The sequence below is a fragment of the Sebastes umbrosus genome, chromosome 23 (genome assembly GCF_015220745.1).
Source record: "Sebastes umbrosus isolate fSebUmb1 chromosome 23, fSebUmb1.pri, whole genome shotgun sequence".
NCBI classification, from domain to species: domain Eukaryota; kingdom Metazoa; phylum Chordata; class Actinopteri; order Perciformes; family Sebastidae; genus Sebastes; species Sebastes umbrosus.
In genome coordinates, this window is record NC_051291.1 from 15,242,521 (window position 1) to 15,263,058 (window position 20,538).

Consider the following 20,538-nt stretch of genomic DNA (forward strand, 5'->3'; position numbering starts at 1 on the left):
AACAGCTCCATTAGTTTTCTTCTATCTCACCTCAATGCTGTCAGGTGTAAGAACACACTCTTGGGTGCTGTTTCTATAACCTATTACAGGTTAATCCAGACATTTGACAAACAATCGTTAAAATACTTTCGGAGCCCCTGAAGTAAATCATCTTGCTAAGCTGAAAGATTTGGTTTCTCTGCACTGGTATGGACTAAAAGTCTAATAGCTGAGACCAGGCCGGAGAGATTTCCATCGACAGAGGAAAGCTCTTTCATAAATCACTGATAACAATTCACAACAGATACAGTACAAAAAATACCAGCCTGCAGGCAGATTCCTGTTTCAATAAATCACGCCAGCAGGCTAATTGTTTGTCTGGAGCAACCGGCCACCAGGAGATACAAGATGACTTTCAGGTGGATAAAGATATTAGTGCCCAATGCAGGTTAAAAAAACAATATATTTTCATGGGTGGTTAATCTCTTCATCTCATCTCACCCCTGCAATCATTTTATCTTGCAGGAACCTCTTACAATGACCATGCAATATTCTCCCCTAAGTTGTAGTTTATTCAAAAATATTTTCAAGTACAAGCTCGAGAGGCACTGTAGCTTTTCTAACCGTCTATTGTCCCAGTACTCATCCACAGGAAATAACTCCGTGATGAAATATTCAGCCATCTCGCTGAGTGCTCTTCTAATACAGATTTATTTATTCATGCTGCTGCTGCTGCTGCTCATTCTCAGGGATAAAAAGGCGGAAAAACAAAAGGCAACATCAGGATTTGTGTAAAGCATGATGATGCAGTTAATACAGCAACTAAGGGAGCCAGTTTATTAGTCACAATTACACCGCAAGCAGCAGATGGATCAGGTGAAGCCTTCATTCAACTACCAAATCGTCAGCAACCGTAACAGCAGTTAACGCAGAAATCTCTTCCAACCAGTGTGCATGAAATAAAACTTGACACACATAGAAAAGCAGCACTTCTACTGTAACAATCTGCCTTTTCCCTGTGATAATTAAACACATCCTGTCTGACCTCTAAATCTGTTTCATGCCATTTGTGTTTTTCCAAGAGGCCATCAATTCTTTATGCTAATCCCACAGAGAAAACACAGTGTGCTCCTAAGAAGAACTCGCCATTCTCCACACATCCTGCTGCAGTTTGGGATAACAGATGTCACATGTTACTTTTCAAGTAAGAGAAGTAACTACAAATATTGGACACACTAATTACATTATTCCATATCTCTGGGTAGCAGTTTGGGGTGCTTTCTAAAGGTAGATGTCATGGTTTTTCTGTAGTGTTGACAAGTAACCCAAGACATGAGTTGTCCCAAACTCCACTGACAGATGTGCAGAAAATGGCAAATCCTTCTGAGGATGCGTATAAGTCATAGTTCTGTACTGCATGTAATACCACAACTGGACCACAATGGGGACCATTGCACCATTGAGAGAGTGGGGCAGTGAGCGGGAGAAGTACAGTGACAGTAAGTGTAACAGAGAGAGAGAGAGAGTACGAAGAATAGTTTTGAATTATTCAGAGACATCCAACAGATAGATAAGATAGACAGACAGATAGGCAGCAGGCCAGTGGAGGAGAGTGAAAGGAAGAAAAGACAGCGTGATAGCGTGACCAATGATGGCTTGCACTCATGACGAAGCACTAAAGATACCACACCCATAAGGGAAAGGGGGGGAGCAAGTTGCAAGCCATTGGGGAGTTGGGGATGGGGCAGCAGGTACCATGGCATCAACAATAGCCACTCAAGGAACTCCAGTTATACTACGCCTGCACAATACAGCGTCCTTTCACCATACACACATTTATATAAACATGTAAAAGTACAAAGAGACAGCTACATGTATATGTAACTCTGGACATGCTGCAGAAGATGACAGCGGGGGGGAGCGACAGAGGAGAGATGAAGAAAGCCAAAAGTTTTGGATCGTACCATGGTTGGCGTAGCAGGAGGAGGGATGGAAAGATGGAGGGATGGAGGGATGGTGGAGGAGGTAGGGAGGCGGACGAGGTTACCGTCGGAGCGCACCATTGGCCTTACCACGGGGGGGTGAGAGGAGGAAGAGGAGGAAGAGGAGGGCGAAGAGGAGGAGGACGAGGACGAGGAGGAGTCAGCTGGCTTTAAGGAAAGGCAACAAAGATCAGCACCAGAGCAGCGCCTTGGCGTGTGTGTCTGTGTGTGTGTGTCTGTGTGTGTGTGTGTGTGTGTGTGTGTGTGTGTGTGTCACTGTGTGCATGTTTTTTATGTGAAAAGTTGTGAGCCCTAAAAATAACTCTGGAGTCTCTGATCAGCCCTCACGTTGTGGAAAGGTGAAAAAAATAATTTCATCTGGGCCAGGAGGGAGACTTCTGTCAGATATTACTGCGTAGAGAGACTGAACCCGTCCTCTGTGAAGGCCTCGCCAGGTTGAATCCCAGTTAAAACATCTGGGAAGTTAAAGATATTGGGGGAAATTGCTGTCCGACACGTTGAGGGCCAAAATAATGAATGATGGTCTGGGGCAGAGAAGAGCTGGTTGTGTCTATGTGTCACGTGAGTCCATGGGTTGTGTGTATGTTGGGGGATAGAGGGGCGCTTCTGTAGCTATCTGTCTTTTTTCTTTCTGCCAGCTGAAGCTACAATACAAAAACAGTGGTGGCTGAAGCCTTATCTTAACTCGGGCTACGTTTGCCAAATGCATCTCGGCATTAAAGGACAATGCCTCCTTTGAATAATGTGTTATTCAAGCCTGACCCAAGTGAAATATGAACTACTTTCAGGTCAAAGACGCATCAGAATACCACAATTAAAAAACAAAATCAGGAAGTTATCATCTCAGTCAGTCAAAGATGATGCTTTGGATGCGTTTGGAAATCGGAGCCCACACAAAGTAATTTAAATAACACTGAGAAGCACAAAGATAATGTTCTGTACGGAGACACCCACTGGTCCTCTCTGGTATTACAACATTTCACACCACTGGGGAGTGATAGATTAACTACTAGTTCAATCTATGACTCAGGAGCTCTTGACAAGACACATTAAGGATGTACACAGACTTACTATACAGGTTACTATAGGTTGTCAAGATACTAATATACTAGTATTACAAGCATGTACTCTTTGGGAAGGGATACATGGTTGAGAGAGTGAAGAGAGGATATATATATATGTTCATCTTTACCTGTGTGTGTGTGTGTGTGTGTGTGTGTGTGTGTGTGTGTGTGTAGGCATTATGGCGGGAAGGGAAGGAAAGTTGGAGGGAAGGAAGGGAGGGAAGAGTGATGGTAAAGGGACGATAAGGATGAGTTGGAAAGATGGGCAGGAAGGAAGGAAGGAAGGAAGGACGGAGGGAAGGAAGATGGCACTAATTCACACTAAGTGCAAACTAAGTTAAACTAAAATATGTGAGAATGTGTGTGTTTGTATGTGTGTGTGTGACTTACACAAAAGGGGTAAATTTAAGCATAATTTAAAAATCTGAATTGGCTTCAATTTCTACGTGAAATCAAAGCTGAAAACCAGAATCAGATTAAACTCAAATCATTCCTCGTTATCATATTTCTCATTATGGAAGTGACACAAAGCAAATTACCGAGACTGTCGTGGATTCGGTTGTAAATTTAACCGAACAAAACAGTCCAATTTGAGAATAAATATACAGTATCTCTGTCAGGCTGAACTACGTTTGCAGATGTGAGTTACTGTAGTTGCAGCTCAGCGGATTTTTTGAGCTCATTTAAATTAACTTGAGCTTTTTTGTCACTGTTTTCAAGCAAACAATGTCATCAGTTCAGTCAGTTCAATAGGTACAGTAACATGGGTTTCTAGAGAACATTCTCACCCTAGATTTGAGGTTTTTTGTTTCTTACGTTTGATCAATACATTTTAAGTGGGAATACTGCAACATAAAAGTGCATTTTCATTTCATTTGTAATGTGCTGGGATAAAAAAAAAAAAACACACAACTAACTAATAGCAGAATCATTTTTGACCTCTTAGGGTATATGAAAAGCATGAGAGACCCATGTTACCCAGCTTGCATTTCAGGTGAGCAAGCAGCACCGCAAACCAACGAGAGAGAGAGAAGACAGAGAAAGACAGAGATAAACATCCATAAAAGAAGAATTAAGTGAACTGAAAAAAGCTCAGAAAGAGGAGGAGAGGAGATGGAGAGGAGAAGAGGAGGCATTCCGAATAGAGAGAAACAGATGCAGTCCATACTGGCATCGTCTGCAAGACACCGCTCAAGAGCAAACCACTACAAATCTGTTCACACTACTTCTACTCAAAAACAGAAAAACGTAAAATGAAAACCAAGATTTAAGAAGCACCCGCAGGTTGCTGGGGAGAATTAGAGACCCAAGGATTAAGAAAGCATTCTGATTCGATGACCTCAAAAAGTGCAGCTAAACTAAGTCAACAAGCAGCGAAGTGGGGGAGATTTAAGCCATTTAATATTTTACTAAAGGCAAAGTGATAACATTTTAAAAGCTGGCCTGTTACTGCACTTCGCTGTGTACTTAGGAATGCAATGGCAGAGAGGTAGGCAAAGTGGCTACTAGTAGTTTCTAATTGCATTGCTCAGTACGTTAAAAAGAGTATTCACTTTAGTGCCGGATGAAATGCAGTAGCAGGCTAGAGTCTAAAACGTCTCAGTGACAGGGTCCCGGCTCAAAAACAAGACAAGAGTTCTCACAGGATTTGAAGTGCGGAGGGTTTCTTAAAAAAGAAAAAAATAGAAAAGGTAGCTTGGGCATCTCATCACCCAAATCATTAAAAACCACCAGAGAAGAAGAAGAAGAAAAAAAAAGACTTGGGGCATGCCTTTAGGTTAGGTGTGAGAGAGGAAATCAATGAAACATTCAGAACAAACTGCAAACCAATCAATAAAATCAATCAAACCAAATCAACCAAAACCAAACGGCAAACAAAGGTGTTAAGTGCAACATCAGTGACTTGTATAGATGACAAAGATGTATATCTCTGGCCCATTGAACCTCACTATAAAGGCGACTGATTGATTGGTGGTCGATTATTGTCAGTTCCCAACAGAATGTCAATCTCAAATTGATTTTTTTCCAGCCTATTGTTGAGTGTCGACGTATATACTTAAAAGTATACTTAAAGACCAGATGCATTCATTGTCCGCAAAGCAACAACATGATATAGACATTTATAGTACTTGTGTGATTCCCCTGACATCAAATTGTTGTACTAACTAGATAGAATAACTGAATAAAACATAAAATACAGTTTTGAAATTACGCAGTGTGGGTTTCTAAGCTGCTTTGTCTGCCTCTCATAGGGGACAAATGGATTCCCTTTCTAAAACAACTGCCAAGATTGTGCACCCCTGGGATACACTAACCTTATTTGTATGCCTGACCAGTGCTGTCTGAGGTGAAACACACTGCATTCCACCACGGGGGAACACACCGGCGTACACGTGTGCATATCTTTTCTCTGCTTCATGTCCTCAAACCAGCCGCAGCCTGAGAGCATTTCAGGTAAACCTATGCTTACTGTAGCAGCCCCATGTAGTAGACATGTGTAACTGATGTGAATTAATCAAAAACTTAAATACATAAATGTCCCCGTCTGACCTGAGACTTAAAAAAAAGACATTTTGGAAAATGCGCTTATTTGTTTGCTTGTTGGGAGTTAGATGAGAAGATAGATACCACTCTCATGTATCAGTGGACAACCTCTGGCTCTGAAAAGTGAAGCCAATGCAGAAGTGGCTTAAACTTGCATTCTCTCTAACAGCCAGCAGGGGGCGACTCCTCTGGTTGCAAAAAGAAGTCTGATTGTATAGAAGTCTATGAGAAAATGAGCCTACTTCTCACTTGATTTATTACCTCAGTAAACATTGTAAACATGAGTTTATGGTCTCAATCACTAGTTTCAAGTCTTCTTCAATACAGCATGATGTTCATTTAGTAAATTATGGTCCCATTTAGAGTCAAATAGACCATAAAGCAGGGGATGTTTTAGGGCGTGGCTACCTTGTGATTGACAGGTTGCTACCACGCCGTTGACTGAACTGGGAGTTGTCTGTGTTTTGAAAACGGCACTCCACAAACCAATGGGTGATGTCATGGTGACTGCGTCCACTTCTTATTTACTATGGTCTGTATGCTAAATATTAAACTGGAACCAGCTGTTCATTAGCTTAGCTTAGCATTAAAACGGAAGCAAGGGAAAGCAGCCAACCTGGCTCTGTCGCAATGTAACAAAATCCATCTTCCATTACCTCAGCTTCAAATCTAATGAAAAGATATAACAAAGTATCGATCTTCGCGTCTTACTCTTGGAAATTAAACCCATTTCCAAAAATGTCAAACTAATTCTTTAAAGGATCAATCTTGTTTGGTTTATTTTGCGGTGAAGCACTGGAACATTAATAACATTAAAGGTGCTAAATACGGGATTGGGAGCACATCTATTGCCTATCAATAGCCATCAAATTGGCGACGGCTCAGTCGGCGCGGCGATGCCGTCGGTCGGAATGGCGTTATCAGCTGTAAGCGTTGTATGAGAGCAGCGCAGAGCGGCGACCGTGAACTAGCCAGTGGGGCACGCTCACATGCAATAAAAGCACGCGCGGCCGGCCCGGCGATGTCAATAAAGCATGGAGAAGCTCAGATTACAACACGCACAGAGGGAGAGTGACTTCACCCTCTGCTCAGGTAGACATTAAACATTACTTATTTAGAAGAGATGAGATGCTGTATGTTTTAATTGTTTTTTAAAAACCAAGCAAGGCTGGTATGTGCGTCTTAAAAAGCTGAAACAAATATACAATGCATATCAAAGTTAGACTCACAGAGAGTTTCCTCCACCTACTGAGCTGCCACTGAGCTACATTCAGTCCCCTGAGGAATTTTCACTTTGCTACTCGAGATGCAAAGTTTGGCAGACAGAAGCCGAGGCATCAAATGGAATTAAGTCTCCTACAAAAAAACTTTTCATGTGACATTCAGGTCTGATCATAGTATATTACTTTCTTCTCGAGCAAATCAGCACACACAGCAAAACTTCTAAATCAAAATTAAGAGCAGTTGTGTCCAGCCACACTTTGCATGGTTCTCAGCCTATTCTCCTGCCAAGGAGCACTCTGAATATCACATGAATAAAACACCAATTATCCCTGAAGTGTAAATATACGATAGACACTCAACATTTGACTTGTGTTTGGGATATTCATTCTTATTCAGCGCCACTGTTGACCATAGGGCCTCCACGTCGATAATAAATGAATTCATACATACATTTACATAAATTTCACGGGTCCTGAGTAAATCCATTTATGGATCAAATTGTTCCCCGTGTCTGCGCGTTACTATTGTCGGACAAAATAAGAATTGTATTTTTCTCATTTGAATTTAAAGTTTTCCTGGTGATTTATGAACTGGGAGCGTTTCATGACTCCTGGGTCGAAACGCCATTGTTCATGAGAATCCGAGGCCTGGATATAACACCTTTTACATCTGCCATGCTATACAGCAACCATCATGCCAGGGGAATGGACATTGTCCCCTGCGGCAATGATTAAACATCAAATAAATGTGGAACCAAACCAAGTGCTGAGACAATGCAATAGGTTCTATTGGCAAAGTGCAATAGTGTTTGATGCTATTGATGCTCAGCAGACCGAGGCATGAATACCGATCTGAAGCAGCTTCAAATATTAGAAAGTCTACACAAAATAATAACAGAACTAAGAGAATAATTGCAGCTTTAATACAGGAACGGGAAGAGGAGAACATCAAAAGCTTGTCTTGCAGCCTCCATTGTGATAAACATTACATTTTAACAAAAATTAATGGGAGTAATAGCCAACAGCCAGCATATTAATTATAAATCCAACCATATCAAAAGGTATTTAGATGTCAAGCAAAACTGTAAAATGTAGTGTTTTCATACGTTATAAATCACACAAACCCTTCACAGGGTTCACTGTGCACTACATCTGGCTGTTTTCAGACTCATTCAGCCATCTCTTAAGTTCAAACAGTGGTGCAGCTGAAGTTTCCTAATCATTTGAAAGCATGCGAGATGGGTATCGGCGCTCCGTCTGGTTGTTTGTGTGTGTGTGTGTGTGTGTGTGTGTGTGTGGGAATGGCAGAGCAGGCAGGCAAAGGAAGGGAGGGAGGGAGTTGGACTACTTACGTTAACCTCAGTGATCGCTATGTCAACAATGCTACCCACAACTATCAAGGCATCAAATGTGTTCCATGCATCAACAAAATAATGCTGCGTAGGGGTGGAAAGAACAGAAAAGAAAAAAACAACAGAAGAAAAAAAGGACAGAACATAAGACATTTAAAAAAATGGAAAGAACGTAAATCATAAAGGAGAGAGGAGAAAAATAAGACAAAAAAACATTATATATATGAGCATTGGAGTTGTTTTTAGTAGGAGGAGAGAGGGAATCAACAAAATTCAAAAAAAGAAAAGGGGCAGTCTGAAAAGAGATGGACAGCAGAGGAAGAGCAGCGGCGATCATGCTTGTCCATGAGGGGAAAATGTCAACAACAAGAACAACAGTAAAGAACAAATTGCAACGAAATCACAACAAAAAAACGCCCCTTTGTTGCAGTAGTTAAAAAAATGATGTGTGAGTCTGTTTGGTGATTGGTCAGTGAGTTAGTTCAGTTAGTGAGGGAATCAAACCTGAGGACATGTCACAGTCGGACGACCAAAAAAAAAAAAAATCAAGAACCCTACAACAGCTGAGATACCCTGTCGCTACATTTTAAGAAACCCAGCGAAGAAGTTCGTTCTCGCTCAGTACCCCCTTGTGGTTGTGGGGGGTAGGGGGGTCACCTGAGTAGCAGTGGCCATCTTGGAGTTACGGATGGAGGGGAGAGAAGGAGGAAGAAGAAGAGAAAAAAGAGGAGGCAGAGAAAGAAAGGAAGAGAGATGAAGAGGAAAAGACAGCACGACACAAACACAGAATAGCCAGAAGAGAGTGGCAGGAAATGAAAGATTCAGAAGAAGCAAGAGGGCACAAGACAGAGAGAGAGAAAGAGGGAGCGAGAGTGGGCAATCGTACTTACGTTGATCTCACTGAGAATGACGTCTATTATGCTGCCAATTACGATGAGGAAATCAAACACATTCCAGGGATCACTAAAGTACCCCTACACAGGATGAGGTGAGGAGGAGGAGGAGGAGGAGGAGGAGGAGGGTAAGAAAGGTAGGTTAGAAGGAAAACAACATCTGCTGCCACTTCGCAGCCCTATTAAAGGGTTGTATGAGGTCGCACAGAAAAAGATCAGCTGATGAACCGACGCACGAAAGGACACATTTAGTTTTCCTTTGCAGTGTCCGTTCATCGAGCTGAGTTTCCTGCTCTGTTATGACGTGTTAGATGGCAGTTATTTAAGTCACTGCGGCAACTGATTATACTAAAAGCCCATTTTTGTTTGCTCAACTTATTGAGGGCAATTCATCATGAGCAGTGGTACAAAGTGAGTATTTATGAAAAACATCCACATAGCTTCAGGCCCAAACAGTATTATTTAGGGTGGTAAAATAAAAAAAAGGAGAGAGCTGCATCTTAGAAGGACTGTGCTTTATTCTGGTGTAAAGACACAGCCTTTACTTGAACCTGGCAGAGACAGCCAAGATCTAACAAGGGGTAATTTGGAAACTGGCCCGGCACATGGCCTTTTCACAAACATTTCCATATACTGTAAAGCAAATTACATCTCATTCAGATTCAGGCTGATTGTTTTCCCATTTTTTTTTTTTAAATCATTGTGGGCTGGAAAGGCTAATGATGTTAACATGTTTGTGCCAATGTTGTGGAATAAATCTGTTTACGTCTAAAGAGGGTTAGAAGTTGGAGCAGGGGAATTAGAAGGATCACTGTCTGGATAATGAGATGAGAGGCCTCTAATTTTTACGCTGACAATATACTCTAGTACACCATAGACTATATATAAAGATGGAAGCAATGACAGCTCCCAAAAAGTGAAGTCAAAACATCTTGATCGCCCCCTGGTGGCTGGCTGCAGTAAAGGTCATAAGCCCCGCCTCCTCCATGTTAATTGATGGGACATAGGTTAAACTAAAAAGTCAAAGACACGTCAAATATTTTTTTTCCAATAGATGGTTTCTGTCATTTTAGGTAGTTCTTATCACGCTGAAGTATGTTCAAGTGTTAATTTTACTGATAAGTTTGTTTTTAAATAGTTATTTGATGCTATAAAAAGGGGGTGAGACGTCATGATTGACAGCTGCTCTGAGTGAAGTAGTCGCAGTGCCGGAGGCTCGGGAATTGTACAAGAGAGGAGATGTAACTTTAACTCCCCATAACCGTCACAAGTCTGTGTGATAGAACATGTGTCAATTTGATCATACGTGTAGTTATAGAGATATTATGGTTGCGTCGTCCATCTTTATATACAGTCTGTGTAGTACACCTACAGCATAACTGCATAACTTCCAAAAAAAACACAAAGTGGGCACAAACAAATACCACTCAATTGTTTGCATCAAACTGGAAATGCTGAGAGAAGGTCAAGATCTATTTTAAGCTTCATCATCTGTCGTCAGCAGTGGAGGTATCATCGTAAAAGGTTATGCAAATATTACAAGGATTCCCTGGACACTATAGTGGTTTTAATGACGTTGTTTGGAGTTGTAAGAACATTAATGTAAAAACCAGGGTTAAATATTAATAAAAACCCAGCATTAGTCTGACCAACTAACGTAGACACACATCAGTTAGTTTTAAAAGTTGGACACCGGAAATTCAACAATATGCTCAGTAAAAAAAAACCTGAGGATGAAGGCTGAGATGGGGAAACCTGTTCATAAGTTAAAAGGCATTAATTAGCACACGTCTTTACACATTACTGGAGATGATTCCACACGTGTGTGTCGATGACTGTAAATACCTGAGAGGTAAAAGTGTTAGTGAGCTGCTCCTCTGTGTGTGCCGGAAGAGTTTATTCAAGTCAAATGCAGACAAATGAAGTGGTGTATTTTCATTAGCACTGTTCATAATGGCTTGGGAACATGTCGTCATGCTGCACTTTAACTTATTATATAGATTCAATTCACGAAAGAAGGAAAACAGTTATCGGTTTAACTTGCAAAGATACACAAAGTTGCAAAACTGCTTTTAAAAATCTATCAGTTTAAATTAGCCTTACTTGACGTAAACATTACATACTGTTACGTACATAATGCAGCGCAGCATGAAGTCAGTTCTCAAGCCTTAAAAGTAGTCCTGCATGTTTTTTTTTCCAACTGGGCCTGAAAATACTACAAGGCGTGCATGATGTTACTCAGTATAAATGGTCCAAGTAGATCATTATTTTCAAAAGTTATTACATTTTTTCATCCATTTCAATAAAAGGACGCATTTTGTAGAACATGATTTGGATTTTATCGCCAATTGGAAAAACAAAATCATTAAGTTTTAATTAGTATTTAGAAAAACCCTGGCTTCCAAAAACTTATATTTTTTGTGGACGACATTCATTAATTCCAACAAATAACTTCCAGCAATTAACGTCTCATATAAAATAAATAAAAAATTAAAATTGATTTCTTCAAACTGGAGTATTTTGAAGTGCTAGTTTAGAATTTGGTCATAATGTACTAATTATAATGAGCATAATGCGTCAAAAGTGACACTGGCGCTGTTGCTAAGTACCCGGATAGGAACGCAAAAAAAACAGAAAGTTACCCTAAGCAGGCTGTTTAATTCCACCTTCATATTTCTCCAGCTCACGTCGGTGTATTATAGAAGTCAGTGAGCTGGAGTACAGAGGATATATATGTGTTTATGTCATTGCGGATTGTTTGGTTCAACATCTGTAAAGTCATCAATAACTGGAAATACATGTTTCTTATATGTTGCTTTACAATCTGTACTGTGCAACAACAGAGAGTAAAATATATCATATCAAACTATGTTTTTCGCTTTTGATTGTGCTGAAGGATTTTCCACTAACCCTGCTGTAATAGGGGGGAAGTATTCCCATCTGTTACTGTTTAAATAGCTGCTGATGCTACAGGAAGTCCTCAGATTGGACCAATAAAGCCACACAGCTACATGGCAACAACAGCAGGGAAACAAGGGAACAGTGAGATTAAAAACCACATGATGCTGTCCGCTAATCATGTTTCAATCCACGATATGGTAATTATCATCTGGAGGAAATTAAATAGGGATTAGGAATTTAAAGTTCAACATCAGTGAGCAGTTATTTGCAATGAATGTGAGTCAATACCTAAAATGTACAGTATTTGACTATTATATTCATAAGTTATTAGTAGTAATAAGTAGCTTTGTTTGATTAAATCTTCTACTGTAACCTATTGAAAGCGAAAGATACAATTTCCCATGCTGCTCCACTCTACTGTAATGACTACTGGTACTCTATTCCACAGCCAGAGAAGTGGACCTACCCTGGGTTTGAAGGCGATCAGTTTAAGGATCATCTCCACAGTGAAGAGCCCAGTGAAGAGCATGTTGAGGATGTTCATGGCGTCATTGAAACTTGTGGTCTGTCCATGATGCTGCAAAAGACACAAGAGCGACTCATTAAATGTCCACAAAGATGAAAGGATTTGTCTGAAAGCCTTGACTGTAAATATTACTTGCATTCATCTGTGGAGTGTGTGTGAGACTCACCTGCATGGCCAGACAGATGGTGTTGAGAAGGATGAGTGTGAACATCAGGTACTCAAAGTACGTGGAGTTGACCACATACCACACCTTGTACTGGTAGGGGTTCTTGGGGATGTAGCGACGCAACGGACGCGCCTTCAACGCGTACTCCACACACTGACGCTGTGACACACACATAAACAAACACGTGAGCGTGCATCCTCATCACTCCCGTCTCTCTGTACTCAGACCATCATGGAGGAAATAAAGCTGAGGAATTGTCTTATCCAGCCCAGACTACTCTTTCCATCCTCTCTGTGCTTTTCCATGTTCTTGTGGAAGACGTGGATCATCACAGAGAACACAGCTGCAGGGACTTCGCCTGGCTGCTTCTTTAAGCTTTAGTCTCATCTTCTGTCTGAACTGCTGCAGCTCCCTCCTGGCTGCACTCCTCGAGTACTTCAGCCCCCTAAAACTTGTGTTCAGCCTCTCCAGATTCTCCCACATCTCAGCCCCACTGCCTGGCCTCCATTCCCTCTCCCTTCAGTCACAACAGCAGAGTCACTCTCCTCCTACTGTAACCTGAAAACTCATATACATGTCTATCTTTTGCTGCTAAACAAAAGCATAAAAACTGCAGTTATACACACACAAAGGCGTGCGCAAATTCAGTAATACACTGGAAAAAAAGGCCACTTCAAAAATAAGTAAAAAAACAATGAATACAAGGTGTTTTTACTTGTAATAAATAACAAAATCTGATATGGAACAAGTGAAAATTTGCTTGGTGAGATTTCTTGCAATATAATATAATATTTAGGCCTTTCAAGATAAAAAAAGAGATCTTGAAATTAGCTGGGAAAACTCATTTTTTAGGTTTATTTCACTAGTATTAGGAAGTGGTGTGTGTCATAATAAGCCTGTAATGCTCAAAAGCAAGATGCATTGTCTAAAAACAATTCTCTATCTCTCACTGAAATGTTACTTGTTCGAAAATTGTGTCTTATATTAAGGGTTATGAGATATTTTTTACTAGTAATTAGACAAATATGCTTAGTAAGATTTTGCATTTTTTGTAGTGAAAACGGACACAAACAGTACCTGGTTCTTGTCCAGCTCACAGTTCTTATACTCTTGCTCTCCTTGCTCCTGGAATGTGACGATGACGAAACCGACGAAGATGTTCATCATGAAGAAGGCGATGATGATGATGTAGATGATGAAGAAGATGGAGATGACCACGCGGTAGTTGTAGACGGGCCCGAAGTCCTCGGAGTGAGAGTCTATGGCCCGGTACAGTAACCTGAGGGAAGGGAGGGAAGGTTCGTTGAAGGAATGGAGGGAGGTGGAGACAGAAAGAGGGCGAGAGAAAAAGGCACTCGACCCCTCAATTACTCCGGTGAAAAGCTTTAATTAGCAGAAAGTATAGGGTAGGATACCAGGACATTGCTGCAAAACTGAAAAAAAGCAAGCACACGGATCAATATACATTGTGTTTGTGTGTGTGTGTGTAGCTACTCACCCTGGCCAGCCTTCAAAGGTCGACACAGCGAACAGAGCCATCATGCCTTGCAGGACGTCGTCAAAGTTAAAGTCGCTGTTCTCCCACACTCTTTGGGCTCGTTCAGGCTTCCCCACATCACCATCCTTATACATAATGTAGGAACCCCTGTGAATACAAGCACACACACACACATTTTATCCAGCAGTTATGCTATAAGAGAGAGTTCAACAAGCTTGCACGCAGCAGGGATCTCTTACCTGCAGTCTAAGTGAGTTTGTTTGGAGCTGTCGGTACAGAAGAAGAACTTGCCCTGATGGAAAAAACACAGAAGTCAGTATGGAAAAAGAAAAACATGATTACAACATGATGACATTTTATCTTCTTTCTCTCTTTACCTTAAAGAGTTGTACTCCAATACACGCAAACATGAACTGGAGCAACGTGGTGACGATGACGATGTTGCCGATGGTCCGGATGGCCACAAACACGCACTGCACTACATGCTGCAGAATACACCGGAAAAAGATAGTGAGTGTAAGGGTGTGTCTTTTTTTGTTAAGAAGAGAGTATGTGTGTATTATGTGCTCTAACCTTTAGTCCTTTGGCTCTGTTGATGGCCCTCAGCGGTCTGAGCACTCGCAGAACTCTCAGGATCTTCACCACGTTAATTGCACTGGACCTGAAACACACGTGGAATTAAACTACTGGCCAGTAAAACTGATTAAACACACATTTTACTGTAAAGACATATTTGCATGGTCGAGACAAAACTCACAATGAATAGCAGTTTGTCAGCACAAACCGGAGCATGAGATTGAGACAACAAAGACAGACACAAATTAAAGGAAATTAAAATCATCAAAACACAAGTAAACTGAAACAAAATCACATCTGAAACTCAACAAGAAGTATGATACAAAATGATCCTAAACACATTTAAACAAATATGAAATGGAAATTGCCATGATTCTGAGTAATGTTGGGCTTAAATTGGGCAAAGTCAAGAATATATGTTTACATCAAATATTACCTTTACAGAGTGTATGCTGAAAAGTAATGAAACATATTTCCAACTGCCTTTACGACTACGCCAAGTAATATCTAACATTTTCAACAGGGGATTGGCAGATGTGCACATCAGGGCTGTCACAATATCAGATTTCCACTACACGATTATCATGGCCAAAAGCATTCTTGATAACAATATTATCGTAATATCTATAGAAAATTTGAAAAAAACAAAATCAAAACAACAACAGATAAATAAATAATAAAAAAAACAAAAATTAACGTTGTTTATTGTGTGTTTTTGTCTCTTTTTTGGCAAATTAATTACACTCAAACATTAAATATATAATAATATCATCATATGTGATAAGTGCACATTATTCTCAATAAGTCAAACATGTTTATTTAGTTAAAATATGGTGGCTACATAAAAATAATCATATATAATACGTTTTTTGACTGATAGCACCTCCTCTGACAATGTTAAGAGTACTGATCATCTATTGGACAGAGTCACAAGGAACTATTAATCATAAATTCTGTCATTCAAACAGCATGGTTTCCCTTTTTAACATAAATTGTCTACAATAGTAAAAAACTATACAGTAAAAGTGATTATGTAACACAACACACACAAATACATGTGATTCATGGACAAACACACACATGTACAACACAGATAGAGCAACACAAAGACACAAACAGGCAAACAGAGAGTTATTGTGCTGTAAGAGAGTGTCAGTTCAAGCCAAAGGTCAAACAGTGTGACCTTTTAAAGGAAGTGGTTCAAAAGGAAAAGGTTTTAACATACTGACCAAAAGAATCAAATGAATACCTTGACATTTTGAATTTTACAATAAATGTTTGGAAAAAGCTTGAACATTGGTCCTTCTGTAACCTGAACTAGGCCTCCCAAGTTTTATTACTACTATGTGATGTCAACGGGTGTCAAACGCGCGAAAAATCTAGCTTGCCGGTGTGTTTAACATCAATTTCAGTGTCGAAAACTAATAAGCCACTTATTCAGTTAACTGAAGAACAAAAACTAAAACTTTTTCCTACAGTGTCACAGAGGTAGAAGGAAAAAAAGTGCATTCAAAATGTCAATGTATCCTTTTAAGGGAGTGACTTTTTAGATGGTTAAAGGAGTGATTTAAAGGGAGTGACGTTACTCTGTGTCGACTTGTAAACAGAAAGTAAGGAAAGACCCGTTGTGCAACATTTTACACAGGAAGGTAAAGTTTAAGGGCAGTTAAAGGTAGTTCACGTGGAGCAGGATTTCATCAGCAACATATCACAGTCAAACCAGCTGCGAAGATATCTTATAGTGATAGAACAAGACATACAAGTGTCAACTGAATTTTAAAATATACTTATATATATTGTATATGGGGCAGTGGTGGCCTAAAGGTTAGGGAAGTGAGCTTGAGACCTGAATGTGATAATGGTATTCCTGAAATTCAGTGAATAAATAAAGGTAAAAAAATATATATCGTTGTTTATTTTATTTAAGAAAGGACAATGCACATTAATTAACATGAGCACTTGAGCCCGTCATCTAAATGTGCCAGATTTAGCCATACAGGCATATACTGTAGTTGTGCTTCAGTTGACTGGATTGAGGGGAAAGATGAACCTGTTACAAACTATTTCCAAACCACCTGATTCTAACTAGTTTCTGCAAAAAGCAAAAAATACTGTGTCCGTCCAGAGATAAGAGGTTAATCGTATCATATCAGCCCACACTGCCATCGTTTTTATGTGAGCTAATATTAGCCATATTTCATGAGACTACACAGAATGCCAGCAGAAACGTGACGTTTTCTGTATGTTGTCATTTGTTTTAGGACTGGCATTCATTTGCATATTGACTTATGAACCATTTCCATTCTGCTTTTCTACAGCTTTACTTCAATGTGTACAGATACTTAAATGGAAAGACAGATATATATTTACAGTATATCTGTAAATATATATCTGTATATATATAGAAAGATACTTCAATATTGGGTAGTAATAATTAAGAAAATATCGATACACTTGAGTGTCGCGATATTATGTTTTGTGATACTGTATTGATTCTCAAATCAATCTTGAATCAATAGTTTACATGCAAAGATTTGTGTCAGACAGTCGTTCAGATTGCACGAGTAGTGTGTTGATGTTGGATGTTACAGGGACTGAGATAAAATCAAATGCAGATCACACTGTTCTGATTGCATGAAAAAACTTTTTTTTTACTCAGATGCTCTTTATACTATGACAGTTTTTCCTAAAATTAGATTTAAAAACTTGTAATATATATAGCCGTGCTTACAGTATCGCAATACATCGCAATATATTGAATCCTAACCCCTGTATCGTGATCCTATCGCCAGGTTCTTGCAAATACACAGCCCTAGTAATAATAGCGAAACAGTATTGAAGGAAACGTACAGTAAATACTGAGACTGTAGGTAAAAGCAGTTTATAGACCCTACTAAATGAAGCACCATCACAATTCATTTGACTGTGATGTATTCAAGACAAATCCCACTCACTCACTACTTTTAACAGGCAAAAAAACACGGAGTTTTAGCATTAAGGTGTCATTTCTATAGCCCAGGAGAGTTCAGTTTATCCAGAAATATGAGAACTGAGTTAGACCTGCCCCCCAAAGTATGTCAAAGAATAGATAAACAAACAAATTAACATTTACTGGATATGACAGGTGACTATTACAAGACCCAGGGGGTAATAAAAAAACAACACAATCTCTGGTTCAAAACCAATTATGCTGATGCCGGTAAAGAGGCATTTCGGTATGCGTCAAGTGCAAAAGCACACCATGTGTTCGTAATAGCAAATCATCCATTTATTATCAGTACAGTGTAATAATCCCCACTAACCTACGCAGGCTGATAACATCACAGATTACAGTCTGAAAGATGCTTCGACTAAAACTCTCCAAGACCATAGAAATACCAAATCAAAAGAGTGACAGTTTTACACAGTTAAGGTGAAGGTCTGTTAAGGGGGGTTATTAATGCGGACTAATGTGGACTTACGTCGAGAAGTCTAGTCTATTAAGCATTAGAGACAGAGAGTGTAGCATAGCATATTAAACATCAGAAATATCACAGCATTTCAAGGAGTTAATTTGCTATAAGAAGCAGAGAACATATTTAATAAACATCACAAAGAGAGAAAGGGATTGGGAGTAATGAAGTGTAAAGTTGTTAGAGAATAGAGAGAAGTGTGAAGCATGGGGCAATTTACATTAACAGCAACGTTATCCCCACTTTACAACTTGATTTGTGTGGCCCTGTGTCTCATGCACTAGTCATTATCTGGCTGACTACTCCGGTCTTTTTAACATGTAATAACACAAAATGTATGCTTGATGATATTGTAAGCTTCACTGATGATGTCGGCTTGGAATTTGCTGCCAAATAATGCTGGTAATATCAGGGCACACAATTATAGTTGAAATGTTAAAGCAGCCAATGATTAAAAGGGGTATAAAACATGCATCAGGAGACATTAGACTGCACTCACTGTATTCCAGAGGAGATGAGCGACACGCTGACCACCACCAGGTCCAGGATGTTGAAATAGTTCCTACAGAATGAACCTTTATGGAGGAAGGCCCCATAGGCTGTCATCTGTAGGAGTCAAAGTTCATATGTTAGATCAAATCACAGCTTAGTAGTGTACATGGGGAGCATATATGATGAACCATGAAGAGGGCAGTGACACTGAGCAGGGACTAAATAGTATCTGCAAGTAGTTGGTCATTGTTTTAACTTTCTTTAAGGAAGGTTTTACTGCCAAGGACACACATACTTAAAGTTATTTGAAAGTCAATTCTTTATATTTTTGTTGTCCTGATGCAGCAAAGCCTTCCCCTCAGACACATCAAGCAGGTTGTAACAAACATAAAGCATTGTAGCAGCATCATAGCCATATAGCAGCAGCAGCCTCCATTGTACGATGGTGTATTAGGTAAAAATATAAATCATTATGGAGCTGGATTATATTCCAAGAAAAATTCCAAGAAATTTGTAAATTTACAGGAAAAAAAAAACTTGGCTATTCTCTGAGATTTACTCACAAATTTCAATATTATAAAGTCATAAATTTAGGAGACAAAAACTCTGAAAAAAAAGTGGTACTGCCAGCCGCTGCCTGAATTTCGTTGCTCCTAAAGTAATGTTATTATGGTAAGGATGGCCCCTGAGCAACTTATACATACTGTAATTAAATATTGTAGAAGTTACAGGAAAGTAGAGACGAACATCTTCTGTATCCAAATGTTTTTCTCATAAATTTACAACTTTAATCTTGGAAATTCTTAATTTTTTCTTAGAATATTACTCCCCTCCCCTGGCTCTGTAATTTCTTTTTTTTTGTTACCTACAATGGCCCTAACACGCTGTCATACTATTGCTATCCTACTGTACATGTGGAAACTGTTTAAAAAGACTATCTGAGACCACATCAAATAAAATAAAATACAATTTTATAATAATAATAATAATAAAGAGTATTTGGCCCACTTATCGTGAATCATAAATATTAAATACTACCTTAAGAATGATCTCTATGGTGAAGAGTCCAGTAAAGACGTGGTCTGCATAGCCCAGGATCTGAAAACACAACAAAGAGAATTATTGTTTTTTTTAGTTTAGCGATACCATTTTCATGTTCACTGCTGGACTAACTTACACTACACAACAAAAGCACTCCTGGGATTGAAAACAACATTCAATAGCTTTCTGATTGAGCAGGAAACAGAGAACAACATGACAGCAACCTTCAAAACATAACTCACTGGAAACCGACTTGTCATTCTTGTCAGTTTTTAGAGTCCACCAGTAACAACACACCAGCAACAACTGGGCTTCCATGGGTTTGTTTACACAGTTGAAATAAAGAGACAAACAGGAGGTTGTGCAGTTCTTCGGGGGGTCAAGGCTGAATTTATGGTCAGCTGTTGCAAAGTCCTGGATGACTCCACAACATACTGAAATAATAATGCTGAGGTTCAGGTCTAAGGATAATGAATACCGATCGGACTAAAATAGACAGGATGTATTATCTCATTAAGGTTTCAGACTAAGGTTAATTGTGGTAGACTAATACACAGCAGCCTATACCATAGCCAGGGAAAATACAATAAAACAGATCTTTATTAGCCCTCAGGGGATCTTCCTCACTGGGAGAATAAATAATATAGAAAAACAGATACAGCAGACACAAAGCGCAGTCTTTACGTTAGACTACAGCTCTAAATTACACCCATAAACAACATTAATATATAATCAATGCGGTGATGCTCCGTTAGTGTACACAACCGCAGGGTAGATATTTCCTCTATAGGTACAAACAGTACACGTTTGGGCGTTTTAGAGTTGAAT

At 39.5% G+C, this 20,538-nt stretch overlaps 1 protein-coding gene across 3 annotated transcripts in view; it reads right to left on the minus strand.

Annotated features, from left to right (window-relative positions):
- Nucleotides 1-20,538, minus strand: part of cacna1c (calcium channel, voltage-dependent, L type, alpha 1C subunit) — a 225,087-nt gene that overhangs the window by 21,685 nt on the left and 182,864 nt on the right. For 2 of the 3 annotated variants that reach the window (XM_037760296.1, XM_037760297.1), the window contains exons 23-33: nt 19,708-19,767; nt 18,677-18,783; nt 14,723-14,810; nt 14,527-14,634; nt 14,389-14,441; nt 14,150-14,296; nt 13,729-13,930; nt 12,652-12,810; nt 12,426-12,536; nt 9,056-9,139; nt 2,052-2,129 (exon numbers count right to left, since the gene is read on the minus strand). In XM_037760296.1, the coding sequence (XP_037616224.1) occupies nt 2,052-2,129; nt 9,056-9,139; nt 12,426-12,536; nt 12,652-12,810; nt 13,729-13,930; nt 14,150-14,296; nt 14,389-14,441; nt 14,527-14,634; nt 14,723-14,810; nt 18,677-18,783; nt 19,708-19,767 (1,197 nt within the window). Of the gene's footprint in view, nt 1-1,943; nt 2,130-9,055; nt 9,140-12,425; nt 12,537-12,651; nt 12,811-13,728; nt 13,931-14,149; nt 14,297-14,388; nt 14,442-14,526; nt 14,635-14,722; nt 14,811-18,676; nt 18,784-19,707; nt 19,768-20,538 lie in introns of all 3 variants that reach the window. The other variant, XM_037760298.1, reaches the window with a different exon arrangement.